This window comes from Trichomonas vaginalis, chromosome I, assembly GCF_026262505.1.
Source record: "Trichomonas vaginalis G3 chromosome I, whole genome shotgun sequence".
Taxonomy (NCBI): Eukaryota; Parabasalia; order Trichomonadida; family Trichomonadidae; genus Trichomonas; species Trichomonas vaginalis.
In genome coordinates, this window is record NC_067203.1 from 22,054 (window position 1) to 40,459 (window position 18,406).

Below are 18,406 nucleotides of genomic sequence, written 5' to 3' on the forward strand. Positions count from 1 at the left end.
ATGCAGTCAATTCAATGTTCATTCCAAACGTTCCTGTCATAGCAACTCATTTAGGTAAATGGGTTCGCATTAGTCCTCATAATTTGAAAGACATGCAATTCAGACTTGTTGACTTTCAAGGAGAGCCTGTAGAACTGAAGGCACCAGTGCGAATGACTGTTGAAGTTGACTTTTTAGAAAATATTAAATGCAACAGCTTACAAGAGAACTCAGAGCTAAAAATATAAAGTATGAATGTTATGTATTAGGTCATGAACTTTGGTTGTTGCTGTTTGATGAAACAAATGAGTTAGTTATGTCAGTCAAGAGAACAGAAAAATATTGTGTTAGTGAAAACTGCACCAAGTCAATAAGATTAGGTTTGCATTATGAAGATGAGTTCGATACTGTTGAAGAAGTTTTGGATAGATATTACAAATTGCTAACTTGAAATTTTTTTTGACTGACGGCACAAAGCGCCAAGATGGGCTCAAAGAGCCCTCCTGACTGCTTTAATTTACTAAAACATATTTCAAACAAAGTTTATATTCTGTTGAAAGTTTTGTATATGAAAAAACCAGAATTTTCGAAAAAGTGACACCAACTATTAAAGTTATTTTATTACTAGATTTATTTACAAATTATAAGATAATATCATTAACCGAATATATTTTTAATATAAATAAAAAACTTTTTTTTACAAAAAATTACAATCAATCGATAAATATTATAAAACATTTATTCCAAAAAGATTAAGTAATAGGTGGGATCCTGCATAAAATATAATTTTATGTCATAAAGTTTACAAATTTTAGATGGACCACAGTGAGAATGTGAGTGGTTAATTTAAAGGTGGTCTGATAAAGATATCGAAGCTTACTCAACAAAGCATGAAGCAGTTTCTAATACACAATCTTACTAGTTGTGTTTCGGTCGCCAGCGCTCTCATAGGGGTGCTGATTTCAAAAACCACTACTTCAAATTATTCAACAATACTCAATGCAGCATGAAGCAGCTACTACTGCTGTATCTTACTGGTAGTGTTTTGGTCGTTGGCTCTTGCACAGTCTCTCAGATTTTCAATTTTTTTTTCAACACTATCTTGTTTCGCTCTCAGAAAGCTATCCTACAAAGACATCGAAGCTTACTCAACACAGCATGAAGCAGTTTCTAATACACAATCTTACTAGTTGTGTTTCGGTCGCCAGCGCTCTCATAGGGGTGCTGATTTCAAAAACCACTACTTCAAATTATTCAACAATACTCAATGCAGCATGAAGCAGCTACTACTGCTGTATCTTACTGGTAGTGTTTTGGTCGTTGGCTCTTGCACAGTCTCTCTCAGATTTTCAATTTTTTTTTTCAACACTATCTTGTTTCGCTCTCAGAAAGCTATCCTACAAAGACATCGAAGCTTACTCAACACAGCATGAAGCAGTTTCTAATACACAATCTTACTAGTTGTGTTTCGGTCGCCAGCGCTCTCATAGGGGTGCACCGAAATTCAATTGTTAATGATATCAATTCACAAATTGGAATCGAAGATCAGTATGAAATTTAAAATATAAATAAATTTTAATTATATTATTTTTAATTTTTTTAAATAAATATACATATATAAATACATGCATATATACATATATAAATATATACATATATAAATATATACATATATAAATATATACATATATAAATATATACATATATAAATATATACATATATAAATATATACATATATAAATATATACATATATAAATATATACATATATAAATATATACATATATAAATATATACATATATAAATATACATATATAAATATATTTATATATATAAATATATAAATAACAAAATACAATCAAAAAAATAGTGTTTGGAAATTTAAGGTTAAGTGTCACTTTTTCGTAAATTCTACCACACTCTCAAAGAGCCCTCCTGACTGCTTTAATTTACTAAAACATATTTCAAACAAAGTTTATATTCTGTTGAAAGTTTTGTATATTCATTCGAATATTTATACTTAAACTCAACTCCTGTAGTTCCTGGTGTTTCAATGATGCGGATGTTACCTATTTTCATGAATAGTGGAGTTTGACACAGCATTCGATTTCAGGGTCGAGATAGTCATGACACATTGTTTCCCTGTTATTCGTGAGATAACATTTTCAAGGTCCTCCTTTGTTAGAATTATTTGGTTCTTACTTATAAGATTTGTCAAAAGCTTCTTATCGTCTTTGAGTAAAATTGTTTGGTATAACTGAAGAAGGTAATGGTCTACGTTATCTGAAGGATTTGTTTGAACATTTGTGTAAGGATTGTCGTTGGCTTCTCTTGAAAGAATTTGGTCCAGTGGTGGATACTCTAACTTAACATCTGATGTAGCGTTAGCGTTTGAAGCTGTGTTTAAATTCACGGATTTCAGCTCTGGTTCTGGTTCTTTCAAACACTCTGAACTATAGTTCTTTATGACAATATTGTTTGTCGTTCGTGAGTCAACATTTGATGTTGGTTCAATTGGAACATTAACGGCACCAGCTAAGATGGATTTGCTTCTCATTTCATATAGAATAAAAACCTTTTATATGTATGAAATGAACAATATACTCGACAAGGGTTTGAATGTAAAGCTAACGAATGAAAATATTGTTGAATTCACTGAGACAGGAGCTGTGTATAAAGATGTAGAACTACTGAACAAAAGAGCTAAGGGAAGAAGCAGGAACATGAACAAAGGGTGGAAGCCTATAAAAATTTATGTCAATGATGGCTCAGGAGGTTCAAACATAAAGTATGCAGAAAGTTATAGAGTTTATGCTCTCAAAGGTGAAAAGCCTTCATTTAAGAACAGCTATTCTAACGCATATCCTCAAAAGCTAACGGATGGGGAAGTGGATGATATGAATGACAGCAAAAATATTAACAGAAATGGCGACAGAGATGCATGGAATTTGTTTACCATCAGTCAATTGAAGGTTAAACTTTAAAACAATGTTGGTCGTTCCCATGGAATATTTTTGACTTTAATGGTATTAGTCATGATATGAATCTCAAGGTATGAACGAGGAGAGATGAGAGACTTATATGCTTCCCAAATTTCTTCAAAAGGTAATGTTATACCTGACTGTTTCCAAATGAGTTCAATGTCATAGCGTGAGAAACCTTGAAAGATAACGAAGTCAGTTATGAGACGTTTTATGTTTAAAGCTAAAAACCTCCATGTTTGCATAAGTATTGCTACAGTTAAATGGTAATGTCTGACTTTAGTTATGATGTTAGCTAATGGTGAGTCAGGCTTTGAAACTAAACCTTTTCCGGCGAAGTCGTCACAAACTAATAAAGTGTTTGATGGATATTTTTTGAAGGGGTATTTTGAAAGTTTTGATAGAATGTAGTTTGTCAGTCGTTTCATATCGTAAACTCCTGAGTACTGACGCAAGTGGTGTTTGTCAATAATTCTTTCCATCTCCTCAGAAGTCTTTTGCATTCCTGACTGTATAAATTCAACGATGGCATAATATTTTCTCTTACGTCGAATGTAACGTTGAAGAAATTCAATGAGTTCACTGTCTGGAACTTTAACGACAGAGGCTTGAACTTTTGACATAAATGTTTTCGCTGTTGAGTCCATAGAGTCTGAAGTTGCTGATATAATGATTTGGTCATAATATGAGTCATTTCCTAAACGTTCTGTTATGAGTATATGACGAATGAGGTTAAATGTCTTACCTGAACCCATCTTTCCACAATAGAAATACACACCATTTGAACAGAACTCATAATCTTTGCTGAAAGGAAGAATAAGAGAAGAGTTAAGTTTGTCTGTAGTTTCATTCATGTCTTCATCTACGTCATGTATTAAATGCTTCATTTTATCTCCATTAAAAATGCAAGTCAGAAATATTCAGAACATAGCACCGAGTCTAACTGACAAGAGTATAAAGATATACTATGAACATGTTATGATGAAACCAACCAAAATTCAAGAAAGTCAGTATACTTATGAATATCCAAGACACTGGGTAGAGTATGTAGGAGGTGAGAAAGCTATTGAAATCAGACAGGTTCGAAGTATTCCAGCAGGAAGAACAATATTATTGAAGAACTTTAATGTTTTGAGGTATAATGATGAAACAAAGAAGCAAGATAGTTTCCCTGTTGCTGTGTATGTGAACTTAGATACAGGAGATGACATGAAAGTTTTTAATACAAAGCTTCAAACGGTAGTGAGAGAACAACTGACTGCGGAAGGACATCCATTACCTTCAGAAGTTACCATAGCATATAATTTTGAAACAAACTCAATAGATTTTAAAGTCGTCTCTGCAAAGAAGTCAGGTTTTACATTTAATGAAGCAGATGTATATTCGAATGAAAACTTCAAAGCTATTGCATGGTTAGATAATGACGATTGCTTTAAGAAAATATTTAAATACAGTGACTCAACGATGTCAATAGATGACCTTCGTGGAATGTTACCATCGACGTTTACAGTAGAAGGTTCAGCAGGATTGCTTACAAGATTGTCAATTGGTGGTATTTGGTCTCGTGAGAACATTGTTATAAAATCCAGTATAAGTGAATTTGCTGAAGAATCTATATTATGTCTTTCAAACTATATGTATTCGCCGCCAAAGCATTATAGTATAACAAACTTTGTCAGTAAGTTTAACATAAGACTTGTCGAACCTTCTTCAATGAAAGATGTTGTGCTACCTAAAGATGGAAAGGATGGACTCATTATTGAGATGATTTTAATAGCATATTAAATGAGCTTGTTCTTGAAGGTCATTCATGATGAAATAACTGTTGTAGAAGATGTTAGCAATTGTTCAGACATTTTGAAGCGTATAGATGATATAAGAAAGAAGTTAGATAGACCGCAAAGTAGTGAGGGCGAAGCCCGTGAGAACGCTTATGTTTCATTGACTTTCTCCAGTAACGAGAACTTTTATGAGATAATATTGAAGAGAGATGATTTTAATATGGTGTAAATGGTAGCTTGGGCAGCTTTAGGCGCAATGGGAACAAAAGCATTAGCATTTGGAGCAAAAGCACTTGGAGCTTATGACGCAGTAAATAAAATGAGTGGAGGAAGGGTTTCGAAGACATTAGATGCAAATAAAGGGAAGATTGGAGGCTGGGTTGCAAAGAAGTTAAGATTAAATAAAATAGGGCTCATAAATAAAGCATCCAATTTGGTTGCGACTGAGTCAGAAAATGCTTTAGGAAAGGACGATGAGTTTGCAAAACACGCAAAAGACTTTAATGACCAGATGAAAGGTGAAACAATGCATTTAAATAGAGTCGATGGAACTAAAGAAAATGTTTCTTCTCCACCAGCGGTTTATCCATACGGACCTTATGGAATGTATGGAAACCCTTACGAAAGACCATTTGACCCATTGACTGGTGGAAGTAACTGGTATCATTACGGCCGAAGAAGAAAGACAGTCAAGTTGGAGACAGACGTGAAGAAAGCAACTAAAAAGAAACCAAGGAAGAGAGTTATAAAGCAATGAATTCAACAGGGTGAAAAAACAGGTGAAAAAAGAGGTGAGATCTCACCACTTCACCTAAATTTATTTTTGTGCTATGTTTTCATACGTGTGAGGGTGGTGATATCATTTATTTTTTATTTTATTTTTTATTTTATTTTTATTTTATTTTTATTTATTTTTATTTTATTTTTATTTTATTTTTTATTTTATTTTTTATTTTATTTTTTATTTTATTTTTTATTTTATTTTTATATAAATGACGAAAACTATTGAGATAACAAACTACAACGGTCATGAGTTCAAGAATTTGTTCTTCGTTCCTCGTGAAAATACATTCTATCAGATACGAGGGAGAAAGGGTAAAGTTAGTTTGAGCGTTTATGAAGGAATGAAGAATGGAAAGTTTATACAAGCATACGATACAAACGGTAAACGTGTTTCATTAGCTTTGTCAAAACTTACTAACATTTATTTTGACAGTGATTTTGACCTATATGAAGAAGAAAGTGAGTCAGAAGATTATGAGCTGTTATGTGAAGCACAGCAATGGGAGGAGTTGCAATACTTTTGTAAGTGAGAACGTTTATTTTTTACATTAGTGAGGTGAAGTGGTTGATGGCTTTGTAAATATTTAAGGTTAAGTTGGTGTTGTCGTTTGTGTTGTAAAATATACGTTAACGGTTTTGTAAAGTGTCAAAACCGCTAAGTGGTGTACGGAGGCGCGCAGTGCCTCAGTACACGACTTAGCCATACTAACTTCTCAATTGCATAATTAATTAAAAATTCATGTGAATTTAAAAAATCGGTAGATTAAATTTGCATGGGTATAAGAGGAAGTACACAATAATACCCCTGAACTACATACTCTGTAAATGAATAGTGAGGAGAAAGACTTCGCAGAATTTCAAGTGTTTTTATGAATTTTAATATATGATTGTGTTGTTAAGTATTATGCGGATAAAATCGAATTATTGACTGTTGACAACAAAGACGAATTCAACAATAAAATGAAAGAATTAAGAACACAACGCGATCAAAACGTCAAAGCATTGAGTCCTAAATTATCCGATTCAAACAACATTTCCGAATTAAAGAAATTGTATAATTCAGAAGAAGAACGACGTAAGAATGAATTAACCGTTATCCAAAACTACGAGAACTCTATTATCGAAACAGAGAAGAACGTAATGAACATGTTCACATCACATTTACCATTAATCACATCTTCATTGATGTCATTGTTTGATAAATTCCCATTATTAGAAGATTTGATTCCAGGTCCAGTTGCCAATGAAGAACGCAGGACATTGAAATCATTGATTAAAGACAAAGAAAGGAAGTCCATGCAATTACCAGATGACCAAGACAGACCATTCCATGTCCGGCAATGGCCAACATTACCTTTAACAATGGAACCATTGTCTTCTATGACCAGTCAAACAGAAAGTCAAGATCAACAAACGAAAGAGAAGAATTCAGGAAGGAAAACAGTTAAGAAACCAAAGAAATCAGATGCAATCAAGTCTGTTGAATCCGCAATGATGCCTATTATTACATCTATTGACACATCTATGTATCGCGGCGTTATTGTTGAAAGGAATCGCTCATTTGAGGAATATCAACGTGAAATGAAGTCACGTGTTACATCATTTGAAACATATATCAATTTCATGAAAGAAGAAACACAGAAATTCTCAGAATTCTGGTTAAAGTCTATCAACAACTTATGTCCACGCTTCGTCATCCCAAAAGAATCTAAATAAATAAAGTTATTTTGTTTTTTATTTTATTAATTATCTCATAAATAATGAATTTTATGTTTTAGAAGTATAAAAAAAGTAAGATGATAATGTAATAAATCATTGATTAAAGAACAATATTTCAAGTGTTGTTGATATTACAATCAAGAGGTATATTACATATATTCATGAATATTTAGATTCGAATGACATTGACTTCCATCTTCCAAGTTTTGTTGATGTTACAATCAAGAACTCTATACAACAACAACTAATAGTTATGTTAAATATAATCAAATTATGAGATTGTGAAGTGCGAGACTTTTCACCAGACAAAAAATAAATAAATAATCAATATTATCATATTCCATGCTAATTTTTGAGTAGGATTTAATTACATTCATTTATCCATATGGAAATGTAATAAATTCTGTCATCATTGAATTTTTTACAGAACACAGAATACGGATATTTTAGAAAGTTTCTATATAAATAAAAGTAATTTTATTTAAGATAAATAATTAATATTAAATATTTAATAATCGATGACGTGGGAATCGGTGAGAGAAATATTCAATGCATTTGGTTTTATTGATAATTGCAAATTCTGCTTGGCAATTACCAGTTGAAAGATGAATCAATTTGTTAGTAAATGGTTCTCTTGTATTAGTAGGTTCTACATTTCTATAAAATGTTGATGAAATCGAATTGTCAATGTAACAACTATCAACTGTTAATTGATCATAATAGTTATATATCAAACATGAATCTTGAGGAACAGTGTTGTTAATAAAAGAACAACTTTTTACAGTAAGAGAATTATCTGAATGGTAAATAATTCCATATGTTGATTTTGTTTTGGTATTATTTATAATATTACATGAATCAATCAAAGAGTTATACCAAATATCTAGAATCATTTCACTTGTTGCTAAATTATTAACAACAGTTGAATAGTTATATTTTGTTGTGTATTTACCTAAAGGACTTTGAAACCAACCAGCAGGTCCCCAAGATGCTTTGCATGATGAGAAATTTGTTGATGAAACTATGATGTTATCAAGTTCTGCATTTATAGAGTAACCAAAACTTTCTTTTCCTACATCGAAAAGGGAACTTTCAATAAAAAAGTTTAAGTTATCGTTGTCAACTTTGTATTTGAAAAATGTGCTCCTTGTTGACTTTGGCATTTTGTACAACAGAATTTTCGTTGAACAATCGAGCTATTACTGCCGATTTTGTAGTTAATGCAACTTCCACTCCCAGTTGAAGTGCAGTTACTAAAAGAACACCGATTATGTAGGAATAAGGAGTTTTTAATTGGATCGAAGTTGATAACTCGGTTATTATCATCAAAAAAATTGCACTCATCTAAGTAATATTGACCTTGACCTGCTGGTAGATTACAATTTTGACAATGATTAGTTTGTTTCCTAAAATTGACTTGAAGTAACTATTCCAAATATTGTCATCCTCTAAAGATAGAATTATGGTGAACATTTTATTAATTTGTCAAAAAATGCCATCCTATCGTTTTTTTAGAATTTGAAAAAAAAAATGCACTCAACTTATTTTTGTCAAAACTAGAGCAAAAATGCCCTAATGCATATGTCCTCCATGTTCTTTCTTGCTGGTGGCGTTAGCGATTATCAGAACAATCTTCTGTTTGCCTGAGAAAAAACGAATTCACCAATTTGTTGAATAAAGTCGAGAATTACATTTTTTGATATAACTTGAACAAAATCTAGCATTTTACTAGTTCACATATGGTTTTTGATCTTTGATCTTTTGAATGTCAGAAATCAAATTTTGCCTGAATATTTATGGTCATATTCTGACACAATGGAATTCGGTCGTGGTATTTTGCCAACAACAAGCAATCGAAAGTATCTATGAATCGTTTCTATTGAAAGAAATAATTATATACCATAATTAATTTTTCTCAACTGGTCAGAGAACGAGAAAAATGCTTAGATCTGAAGAGGATCGATATCATGTGGTGTTGTCAAGCAGTTCGAAATATCCAAAAACAAAATATTAAATGAATAGATTTTGAGATGCTTATATATATATAGTCGGGAGAAAAAGGTATAAACGGGGCAAAAAGGTGTAAACCTTGATATTTAGAAGCCAATATTAATATAAATAGTATCCTTACATTGAGTATATTTGGGCAGTGCATTCAAAACAAAAACTTAAAAATATGTAAATTTAGATATTTTAATTTTTTAAAAAAACTTAATAAGACTCAAAAAATCATTGCTAGTAAATTAAAATAGTATATAAGCAATATCTTTATTCATTTTTGCCAATGAAACTTACAATTCTTTGAATAATTTGCAAGAATTTTATTCTTGTTGGCTTTCATTAAGGCCATGTGTAAAAATATTGTGATTTTTACTGGATCCTTTGGACTGTAATCTGTCTAAATTGACTTCAGCGGGCATAAACCAAATAAATTTCATTATTTGGCGTTTTTCTTCGATAAATATTAAGGAGAATGATCTAAATCATATGTGGAACCGTAACATTAAGTGATCATGTGTTGATCCATCAAGGAAATCAGTAGTTGGAGTTGGATAATCCATAATGAAAAATTATAAACGTTCATTTTTTATTAAGTTTTATTTCTTTCATATTTCGATTATTTTAAGGATGTCAATTCGGAAAATTGTTTTCATTTTAGGAGAATATAATTTTCCATTTGGAAAATTTAAAAAGTGAGACGCGCAGGATTCGAACTTTTTTAAAAGTTGATTTAAATATATTCTAGTGTGGATTCTAAGGATAATATCATATTTAAAATAAGAATATACTAGTTTAGGTGGTATAATTTTTTCGATAAATTTGAGAGTATGTACGTTTAGGGCATCAAAAGTGTCAATTCGCTCAGCGAAAGCTGAGCTAGCTTCGTTCTCGAAAGAATAGGGAAGGAGTGAAAGAGAGTGATACAGATGTTGACACATTCATATCATTTCAACAAATTTTGATCAAATTGAAATGCAATGAAATTCAATTCACTTCATATCCTTCAGTCAGTACATTGACATCCTTCTACATCACAATGATAACTCGTGCATCAATAGTTCTACAACTAACTCAGAAAAAACAAGATTTTTCCTTCCAGCTTACAGCTTTTAAAAAGTTTCGATGATAAAAATCACTCTACTCTTGTTTATCGATATGTTGTGATAGTAGGTAAACGTATTCTTATCGATATTAATAAAAATATTTTTACGAAAATCTGAACCAATTACAGAGTTATTCATAAAGTTTATGATAACTGTAATTACTTCATCTTTGTTTAATATTTGAATAAACAATTTAATTTAATTTGCATAATTTTTTTTAGTTGAAAGACAGGAAACTTAGTTGAGTTTGTATTATTTTTATCGTTCAATTCATTGTATCAGTGAGTGATCCAGATATTTAAGATATTTACAAAAAATTTATTAATTTGATTAACAAATTTTAATCAAAATAGCAAAAATCTATTTGATAGCTGTAAACAAACAATAATTTTTATTTCAAGCAAAATCAATTATTTTCATCTAAACGTATAAAATTGTCAATTTTATGAGAATAAATTTAAAATCTCATGAAATATAAAGGAGAGTAATATTTTTCAATTTTCTTTTTTTCTTTCTCTCAAATATTTTCTATTGGGAATTTTCTTGTTATCAAAAAATAATTTTAATATTTGTTTATTTCATTACATACAATAAAATTTTCAAAACTCTATTTCTTCACAAGAAAATTTTTTTATTTCCCATAATGTTCTCCATTTGATGCTGAGTCTAAATCTCGATTTTTGAATTTTCTTCTTTCCAAATTTCTTTTTTCCAAATTAGAAGTTTAATTCAAATTTTCAATAGTTTATATATTTTCTCAAACCGTCTTAGATTTTCTCACTTTTTAGGGATTTTCTCTCAAAATATACAAAAATAGTAATACCAATACATGCGTCTATGGCATTCCAAACGGGAACCGTGGTTGGTTACCATGGATTTCCGTCACCGGTCACATTTTAAAGATTTTTAAAGCCTTATAAAAATATGCTTTGTAAATCATTTTTTGTAAATCGGCAAAAATTTGGTAATTTTCTTCAACTAATAAATCTGCGAATAGCATTTATAATACAAGAACAATCTTTTAAAATGCGTTTGATTCATTTTTGTATAATTTCATATAGGCACATATATTCTTCCGGGACTTTCCGTGATTTTACCGTAAAATCATTAGTTTACACCAATTTTTCCGTATTTTGAATAGTTTACTGCACTTTTTCCGTAAAATTGAGTTACGGGAATCCGCAAAATTTCCGGACCTCATTTTTCATAGAATATAATAATAATATTTGATAAAAAGATATATTATTTATATTTTTGATTTTTGAATTACGGAAAAAGTGAATTGATAACTTGATTTTTTTATATGGTTAATTTTTCAAATGATATTATGAAGATCTAAAATATTAAAAGTAAAAAATTGAATTACGGAAAAAGTGAGGTCAAAAGTGAAATAAATTTGCAGAACAATTTTCATTGAAATAAGCTTTATTTTTCATTATTAATAACAATGCTGTAATAAACAGAAATTCATCAAAAGTGACAGCTCTCAATTTTTTGACATTTGTAAATTCTAAATTGAATGAGAAAAATGAAATAATACTAAGCATAATACAATATTCTAGATTTAATTATAATTAGGAAAAAGTTAGTTTTGAGAGTACTTTTCATAGGCATATAGAATGAAATCTTCTGAAAAATAATATCACATAAACTCATATTATTTTCTAATATATAACTATTTTAAAAAAAAAAAAAAAAAAAAAAAAAAAAAGGGTAGTGGGGCTTCCAGGCACTTCGTGCCTTCTAGCCCTGAAGATGTTTAGTATAAATGAAGTTTTTATTCGGAAAATTGTTAGTCTTCTTGGTCGAAAACATTATATAATGTTTCACTTTTCACAAATTATATATGTTTTCATGTTTTGTCAAGACTTCTTCGTAAATGTTTTGTCAAGACTTCTTCGTAAAATCAGACAAAAATAATGTTTAGGGTAGAAGGTTAGATATAACCTCTTTTCTAACCTCTTTTCTACCCTCTTGAATTTGTCAAGATTTCTTCGTAAATGTTTTGTCAAGACTTCTTCGTAAAGACTTTGTCAAGACTTCTTCGTAAAGACTTTGTTGAGATTTCTTCATGAAATTTACACCAAAAATAATGTTTAGGGTAGAAGGTTAGATATAACCTCTTTTCTAACCTCTTTTCTACCCTCTTGAATTTTCATGAAATTTACACCAAAAATATATTTTAGGTGAAGAGGTGAGATATAACCTGTTTTTTCACCTAATTTTTCACCTCTTGAATTTTCATGAAATTTACACCAAAAATATACTACTAGGGTCATTTACGAAGAAATCTCAACAAAGTCTTTACGAAGAAATCTCAACAAAACATAGACAAGAAAGTTCATGAGAAATTAGATGAAGAAGTCTTAACAAAGTCTTTACGAAGAAATTCATGAAAATTCAAGAGGGTAGAAAAGAGGTTAGAAAAGAGGTTATATATAACCTTCTACCCTAAAATATATTTTTGGGTCATTTACACTCATTTACGAAGAAATCTCAACAAAGTCTTTACGAAGAAGTCACAATAAAACATCTGTCAAAAGCCGCTTTTTAACTTCACTTAAAATGCCACGTAAGCTACGTAAGAATATACGTAAGAGGAAGAGAGCATTGAAACATCCAATAGTAAAACTGACACCACAACAACAGTTGCAACAACAAATGCTGAATGACCCCACTATGTTGCAACAAATGTCAAGCAATCCTATGCTTTTAAACCGAGTTGTTGGTGCACAGAGTGGAGGTTTAAGAGCGGCACTTTTAGCGAAAATGGCAGGCTATGGTGGAGCTGCAGACGGAACAGCCTATAACCCTCAAAGTCAAATGAATTTGAGTTCACTCAAAAATCAAATAACAGATGTCAAAAAGTCAAACATAGACATACAGAAACAAATAAGTGAAAACGAAAAGAAACTAGAATATGACAGACACACAAAGAAACTCAATGAGTTAAACGTAGAGAAAAAGAAGAAAGAAGAACAACTGAAAGAACTAAGTACAGAGGAATATGCGAAAAAAGTGTCAGAAAAAGCAGCAGAAGTAGCAAAAATGGAACAAGATGTCATAAATTTGAAAAACCATACTACTCAATATAAAGTACTGAAAGATGAAGAGATAAAACAAAAAGCCCTGAAGACATATATGGATAGCGATGAGTATAAAAAAGAAGTTGAAGCAAATGTAAAGGCAGAAAAACTTTTACAGTTGCAAAACCAAACCGTACAGTATGAAAACTTAGCACAAGAAAGTAAAAATAACGACGCAGCCATGCAAAAGGCAATGAAAAGCGCAGAATATATAAAAGCTAACAATGACTGGTTAGATGCCCAAGCCAACGCTAAAGCAGCCCAACTCATAGGGTCAATAAGGACAAAAATACAAGCGGATGAAGACAGTTCAAATGAAGCTTTAACGAATGCTGACTTTAAGAACGCCTTCGAAGCTCTTCATAGTAAGGTGAAACAAGTGAACGATTTCTCATCTGGAAAGAAACTGAAGTCTGAAGGTTTCGACAAAGAGTTAAAAGAAGTAGCACAAAATATGACGAAAATAACAGATGCAGCAACGAGACAGGCAGTTCAAAGTGCCTATGACGCCGTTAGAGCAACTGTTGTGAAAAGTCAAGAAAAAGAGTTACAACAGACCAAAACAGACCTAGTAAATGCTTTCTTAAAAACGAAAAGTCAGGTAGGACATTACGCTGCAGATGGAACATATGTGCCAGCTGGTGGAACTTATATACCACCAAACCCTCCAAGAGAAGCACCTGCACCAGGACTACCTAAAACATTTACATCGTCACATGGACACAGACACAGGCATGCACCAAAACCAACACAACAACCAACAGTTCAAAATCCAACAAACAACCAACAGTTCAAAACCAGCACAGCAACCAACAGTTCAAAACCCTGCACAACAACAACCACAAACAGAGCAAGGACATAAAAGAAGTAGAGAACAAGGAAACCAAGAATTCTTAAAAATGCTTAAAGAAGACTATGGTTACCCAGATACTCTTGACTTTAGTGACAGATATAAAGAAGCTATTAGAAAGTTCAAGGAAGGAAATACTGACCCGAACCTATTTAGCTTTATGGCTCAGCACCAAATGGATATAATTTCAAACCTGGAAAATACAAGCTCGCTAAGGGATATGATTTAATAGCATATCATCCAAATGACATGATGAATTTACTCCGAGATATTTGGTGTCAGAGCTAAATGACAATTCAACTTCTCATGAAACGCGTAAAAAATAGAGACGGAACGAAAGAAAAAAGGTTATGAATGCGGATGACTTAGATAGGGAACTTGTTAAAAACGGTCTCGGAATATATGAAATGCCAGCAGATGAGGTACAAGAAACTCCACAGGAAGAAGTTCAGATACAACCAGACATGGAAGAAATAGTTCAGCAACAACAGCTAGAAGAGCCTGAAGGAAACGAACAAGTCACTCCTTTGGAAACTAACTTCACAGAACTAGATGAAGATTTGGAACAGCCGAAAAATCTTGACCCTCAACAAGAGTATGCGGAGAATATGGAATATTTCCAAGAGTCTAAAAAAAATTCGGCTGACATAGTAGAAGAATATCGAAAAATGTTTGCCGACATACAAAAGACTCCAACACCAGATGAAAATATTCAGCATAGAATGGAAGAACTGAAAAAAAATGTACACAAATACAACAACCCTTTTTACTTACGAGCATTTAACGTTCAATCTTCGGATGAACTCGGTGAAGATAAAAGGTTAAATTTCAAGAAAACATATAGAAATGAAACATTGTTTAAAGTTCATTCAGAACCTAACCAAGATGGAAACAAACCTACTTTTGTTTCTGCAGACGATGGAACTACAATGAGATGGGGTCATAAAGCTAATCCGGATAGGTGGTTCATAAACTTACAACCTCAATTCCAAGAAGTTGTAGACGCAATGGAAGTCAATGGTGAACCAGATATAGCTGGTATTTTCAGCGCGGCTTTAATGCCATTGAAAGATATGAAAGATGCAGATATTTTGGACCAGTATGAAATGAACATGGCTGATGGAAATATAACACCTGACGTTCTAGAACATTTATCTCAAAGAACTACACAGAACCATAGAGATGGTATATTTGGTGAAGAGTTTAGAAAGAAAGTTAGGGAGAGCGAAGGAAGAGAACCTATTGTACATGACCTTGCAAACGAAAGTTTACAAAATGTCATAAAAACTTACTTTGCAGACAATGAACCGAGAAGGGATGAATATTTAAGAAAACTCAAATGGACAGTACCAAATGAAATGTTAGTATTGAAAAACATGTTCCTTGACAAAATAAAACCAACTACAGAAATAAACGACGCAAGACTGAAAGATTGGGTAAAGCTTTCCCATTCACAAAAGATATTGTTGGTAACATGGAAAGAAAACCAGAATGGCTACAAAAACATATATTTGGAAACGAGCTTATTCCATATGGACAGGCACTGTTTGAAGAGCTTGAACCGGAAACTCAGGAAAGAGTCATGCAAACAATACGCGAAGACTCAAATACAACTATGACAAACTCTTTCTAGGATATAGGTTACCTGAGATGGGCGACCAGAGCCAAAAGGCAAAAAGGACATGGGAAATTTGCAACATACTAGATGAACATAATGCAAAGATGCAACAACTTCAAGCAGAGGGCAATGAAGGAAAAAGAAGAGTTAAAAACTCAGTCAGGAAGAAAGTAAAGCTTGGTCCACGTGGGTTCTATTATGACATATAAATCCAACTATTCTATATTTTTACTCATATGAAATGTACGCCGCTCAGAATATAACGCCAACAGTTTTGGATGCTATGAATGGAAATGTTTCCGAATGGTATAACGAATGCGACAATGCCATTAGAAGGTCAGAAATAGTTCCTGGAACTTACGAATATACAACTGCTGTTTCTTATGGAAACGTAGGTGAGTTTGGAGAAGGTTCTTCAACAACAGTAGATATTGCTTGCGACAGGTTTCATATAATTTCTATTGACAACTCTTTCTTATACGTGGAACAAGACATTGAAATAAAACCTTCTGCCAAGTTGTCTGACAAGAAAGGTTGCAATGGAATTTTCTATGTCGGATACCAATATGCTCCAGAAGTTTTCATGGGATATAAGATATATTCTAACTCTGACTTAGTTCAAACAGTAACATGGGCAAACTATGAATGGTTCGCTTTGAGAAACTCAGTACAACCACAAGCTAGAGAACAAACAGACCAGTATGCAACTATTGAGAAAATAAGAAGACTTGACCCTAACGTTCCAGGAGTTTATGTTAACCTTTCTGGACAATGGAACTGCTGCCATAAGTAAAACTGAAACTTAGAGTTCCTTTGTCATCTTTCCTCATCTTCAGGTTTTTAAGATACTTGCCAAACTGGGCAGGAAAAATTTCTATCGAACTTACTCCAAGCAAAAATAACTTAGTCATTGCACCAACACAAGACCCATTCACTCTTACAGAAGTAGTGGAACAAATAAAAGTCATTCGCCGACTTTTGCAAAGACAAAGTTGACTTAGACTTTGGTTTCTCAAACCTCAACACTGAAGTAAACTATTATTTCAATGCTGCTGGAACTGCTTGGGACCCAGTTAAGTTCACATGCGAAAAGTTTGAATGCAAGAGAATAGAAAGCAGACTTGCAGTCTATATGTTGGACCAGATATTTCAAATGCTTTAGCTGCCAAATATATTGCAGTTCCACTTATGTTCCCTATACACCAAATATCTGTCAAAGACTTTGCAGGTGAAGTTGGAAACCAAAGTGCTGACCCAGGTGCAAGAACAGATATTGCCTTAACAACTGCAATGAAACATGCAGATACTATGTTTGTACTGTTCAGACGAACTATAAATGACTATTCTTGTTTCTACAACCCTGGTATTAAATATCATATAAACATAGATGGCAAATATTATCCAAGAGAAGAATATTCTACAGTTGAGGATATGAGGTCATACAACTTGACATTAGATGCTATGAACTTTAACAACAACTTCACAACAACCATTAACCCTGAAATGCAAAGTTCTATTATGCCATATGTGAAAGTATGGACCCATACAGGAGCTCAAAACACTCAATATACAAATGGAGACCGTTCAAACTTTTGGCTTGGCATTCCATTTGCTGACTCAGAAGACTTTATGGGTGGTATTTCAACTGTTGGTACAGTTCAAATACAATATACTGGTGACAGAGACGGTCCAGATGAATTGAAAGCAAAGAAGTTTACAAAACCAATAGCACTTTTCACGGAAGATGCTCTTTTGAAGATTCGTTCGATGAAACCTGCTGGGGCTCCTCAGATTGGTATAACGACAGCTTCCATCGAGCAGATTTTGGCAGCAGGTCAGTAAGTTGTTCTTGAACTGACTTCTCTCCGTCAAATATTGACAGTACGCCAGTTTTAACATAAATTGTATTATAAACTTACCTTTAGAAATATCTGTAAGTTTTGTTGTTATATTTTTGTCTGCTTCAAGAACTTTCACCATTTCAGTTATACCAACTTTCTTTGCTTTATGAAAATATTTGGTTCAGCAAATATTGCTATTCTATAACATTTTCCATTGTTTGTATAAAGAACTATTCTGTCAATGAACTTGTATTGTTTGTGTGTGTAAACTTTGTTCTGCTTCAATTCGAAGAGATACTCAAATACGTCCATCTTTTTATTCTAAGTAAAATGTCATTTCCGAAAAATAGAAGCGTAAGTGTTTCAAAAGGTTTAATGGCGATGGCAGATGTGAAGTTAAATTCACCAACTCAAAAAACAGTCAAAGTGTTGTTGTCAATGTCAAAGAAAGAGATGTTGAAGGGGAAACCATACGAAGACGAAGATGGTATAACAATTGTTCCTGTAAAAGAACAACCAACATACCCTGAAGTTAGCAGAGACTTAAGTTCTGTTGCAGATATTCGAAACGACTACCAACAACTTAAAGACAAACTTAAAACTCAGGAGAAGATTTGTCAAGCTTTGGGTATAATGTTAAACTTGGTCGAACACAACCCTGTA

The 18,406-nt window shown here is 32.4% G+C and overlaps 8 protein-coding genes and 2 pseudogenes across 10 annotated transcripts, besides 3 other annotated features; 9 read left to right on the top strand and 1 right to left on the bottom strand.

The window, feature by feature from the left end:
* Positions 1-6,216: part of a mobile genetic element that runs on past the window's edge.
* Positions 15-227, top strand: TVAGG3_0898780 (uncharacterized protein; the record flags this gene model as incomplete). Its single annotated transcript, XM_051251190.1, has 1 exon — positions 15-227. One exon carries the CDS (start codon positions 15-17, stop codon positions 225-227), a length of 213 nt encoding a protein of 70 aa, XP_051076764.1.
* Positions 2,310-2,537, bottom strand: TVAGG3_0898790 (uncharacterized protein; the record flags this gene model as incomplete). The annotated part of the gene is made up of 1 exon (XM_051251191.1): positions 2,310-2,537. A coding segment is annotated over one exon (228 nt), but the record flags the coding sequence as incomplete, so codon positions are not given.
* On the top strand, positions 3,814-4,746 carry TVAGG3_0898800 (uncharacterized protein; the record flags this gene model as incomplete). Its single annotated transcript, XM_051251192.1, has 1 exon — positions 3,814-4,746. One exon carries the CDS (start codon positions 3,814-3,816, stop codon positions 4,744-4,746), a length of 933 nt encoding a protein of 310 aa, XP_051076766.1.
* TVAGG3_0898810 (protein of unknown function, DUF4107 family) lies at positions 4,972-5,478 on the top strand (the record flags this gene model as incomplete). The annotated part of the gene is made up of 1 exon (XM_051251193.1): positions 4,972-5,478. A coding segment is annotated over one exon (507 nt), but the record flags the coding sequence as incomplete, so codon positions are not given.
* On the top strand, positions 5,735-6,055 carry TVAGG3_0898820 (uncharacterized protein; the record flags this gene model as incomplete). Its single annotated transcript, XM_051251194.1, has 1 exon — positions 5,735-6,055. The coding sequence occupies one exon, from the start codon at positions 5,735-5,737 to the stop codon at positions 6,053-6,055; it is 321 nt and encodes a 106-aa protein (XP_051076768.1).
* A 183-nt stretch (positions 6,217-6,399) lies between the features above and the next one.
* TVAGG3_0898830 (coiled-coil domain-containing protein 180 family) lies at positions 6,400-8,648 on the top strand (the record flags this gene model as incomplete). Its single annotated transcript, XM_051251195.1, has 1 exon — positions 6,486-7,241. The coding sequence occupies one exon, from the start codon at positions 6,486-6,488 to the stop codon at positions 7,239-7,241; it is 756 nt and encodes a 251-aa protein (XP_051076769.1).
* A 3,153-nt stretch (positions 8,649-11,801) lies between these two features.
* Positions 11,802-11,838: a mobile genetic element.
* Positions 11,839-12,030: 192 nt separating this feature from the next.
* Positions 12,031-18,406: part of a mobile genetic element that runs on past the window's edge.
* Positions 12,914-13,303, top strand: TVAGG3_0898860 (protein of unknown function, DUF4106 family; the record flags this gene model as incomplete). The annotated part of the gene is made up of 1 exon (XM_051251196.1): positions 12,914-13,303. A coding segment is annotated over one exon (390 nt), but the record flags the coding sequence as incomplete, so codon positions are not given.
* On the top strand, positions 13,889-14,909 carry TVAGG3_0898870 (annotated as a pseudogene). The gene has a single exon. A coding segment is annotated over exon 1 (1,021 nt).
* TVAGG3_0898880 lies at positions 15,292-16,111 on the top strand (annotated as a pseudogene). The gene has a single exon. A coding segment is annotated over exon 1 (820 nt).
* Positions 17,334-17,744, top strand: TVAGG3_0898890 (protein of unknown function, DUF4106 family; the record flags this gene model as incomplete). Its single annotated transcript, XM_051251197.1, has 1 exon — positions 17,334-17,744. One exon carries the CDS (start codon positions 17,334-17,336, stop codon positions 17,742-17,744), a length of 411 nt encoding a protein of 136 aa, XP_051076771.1.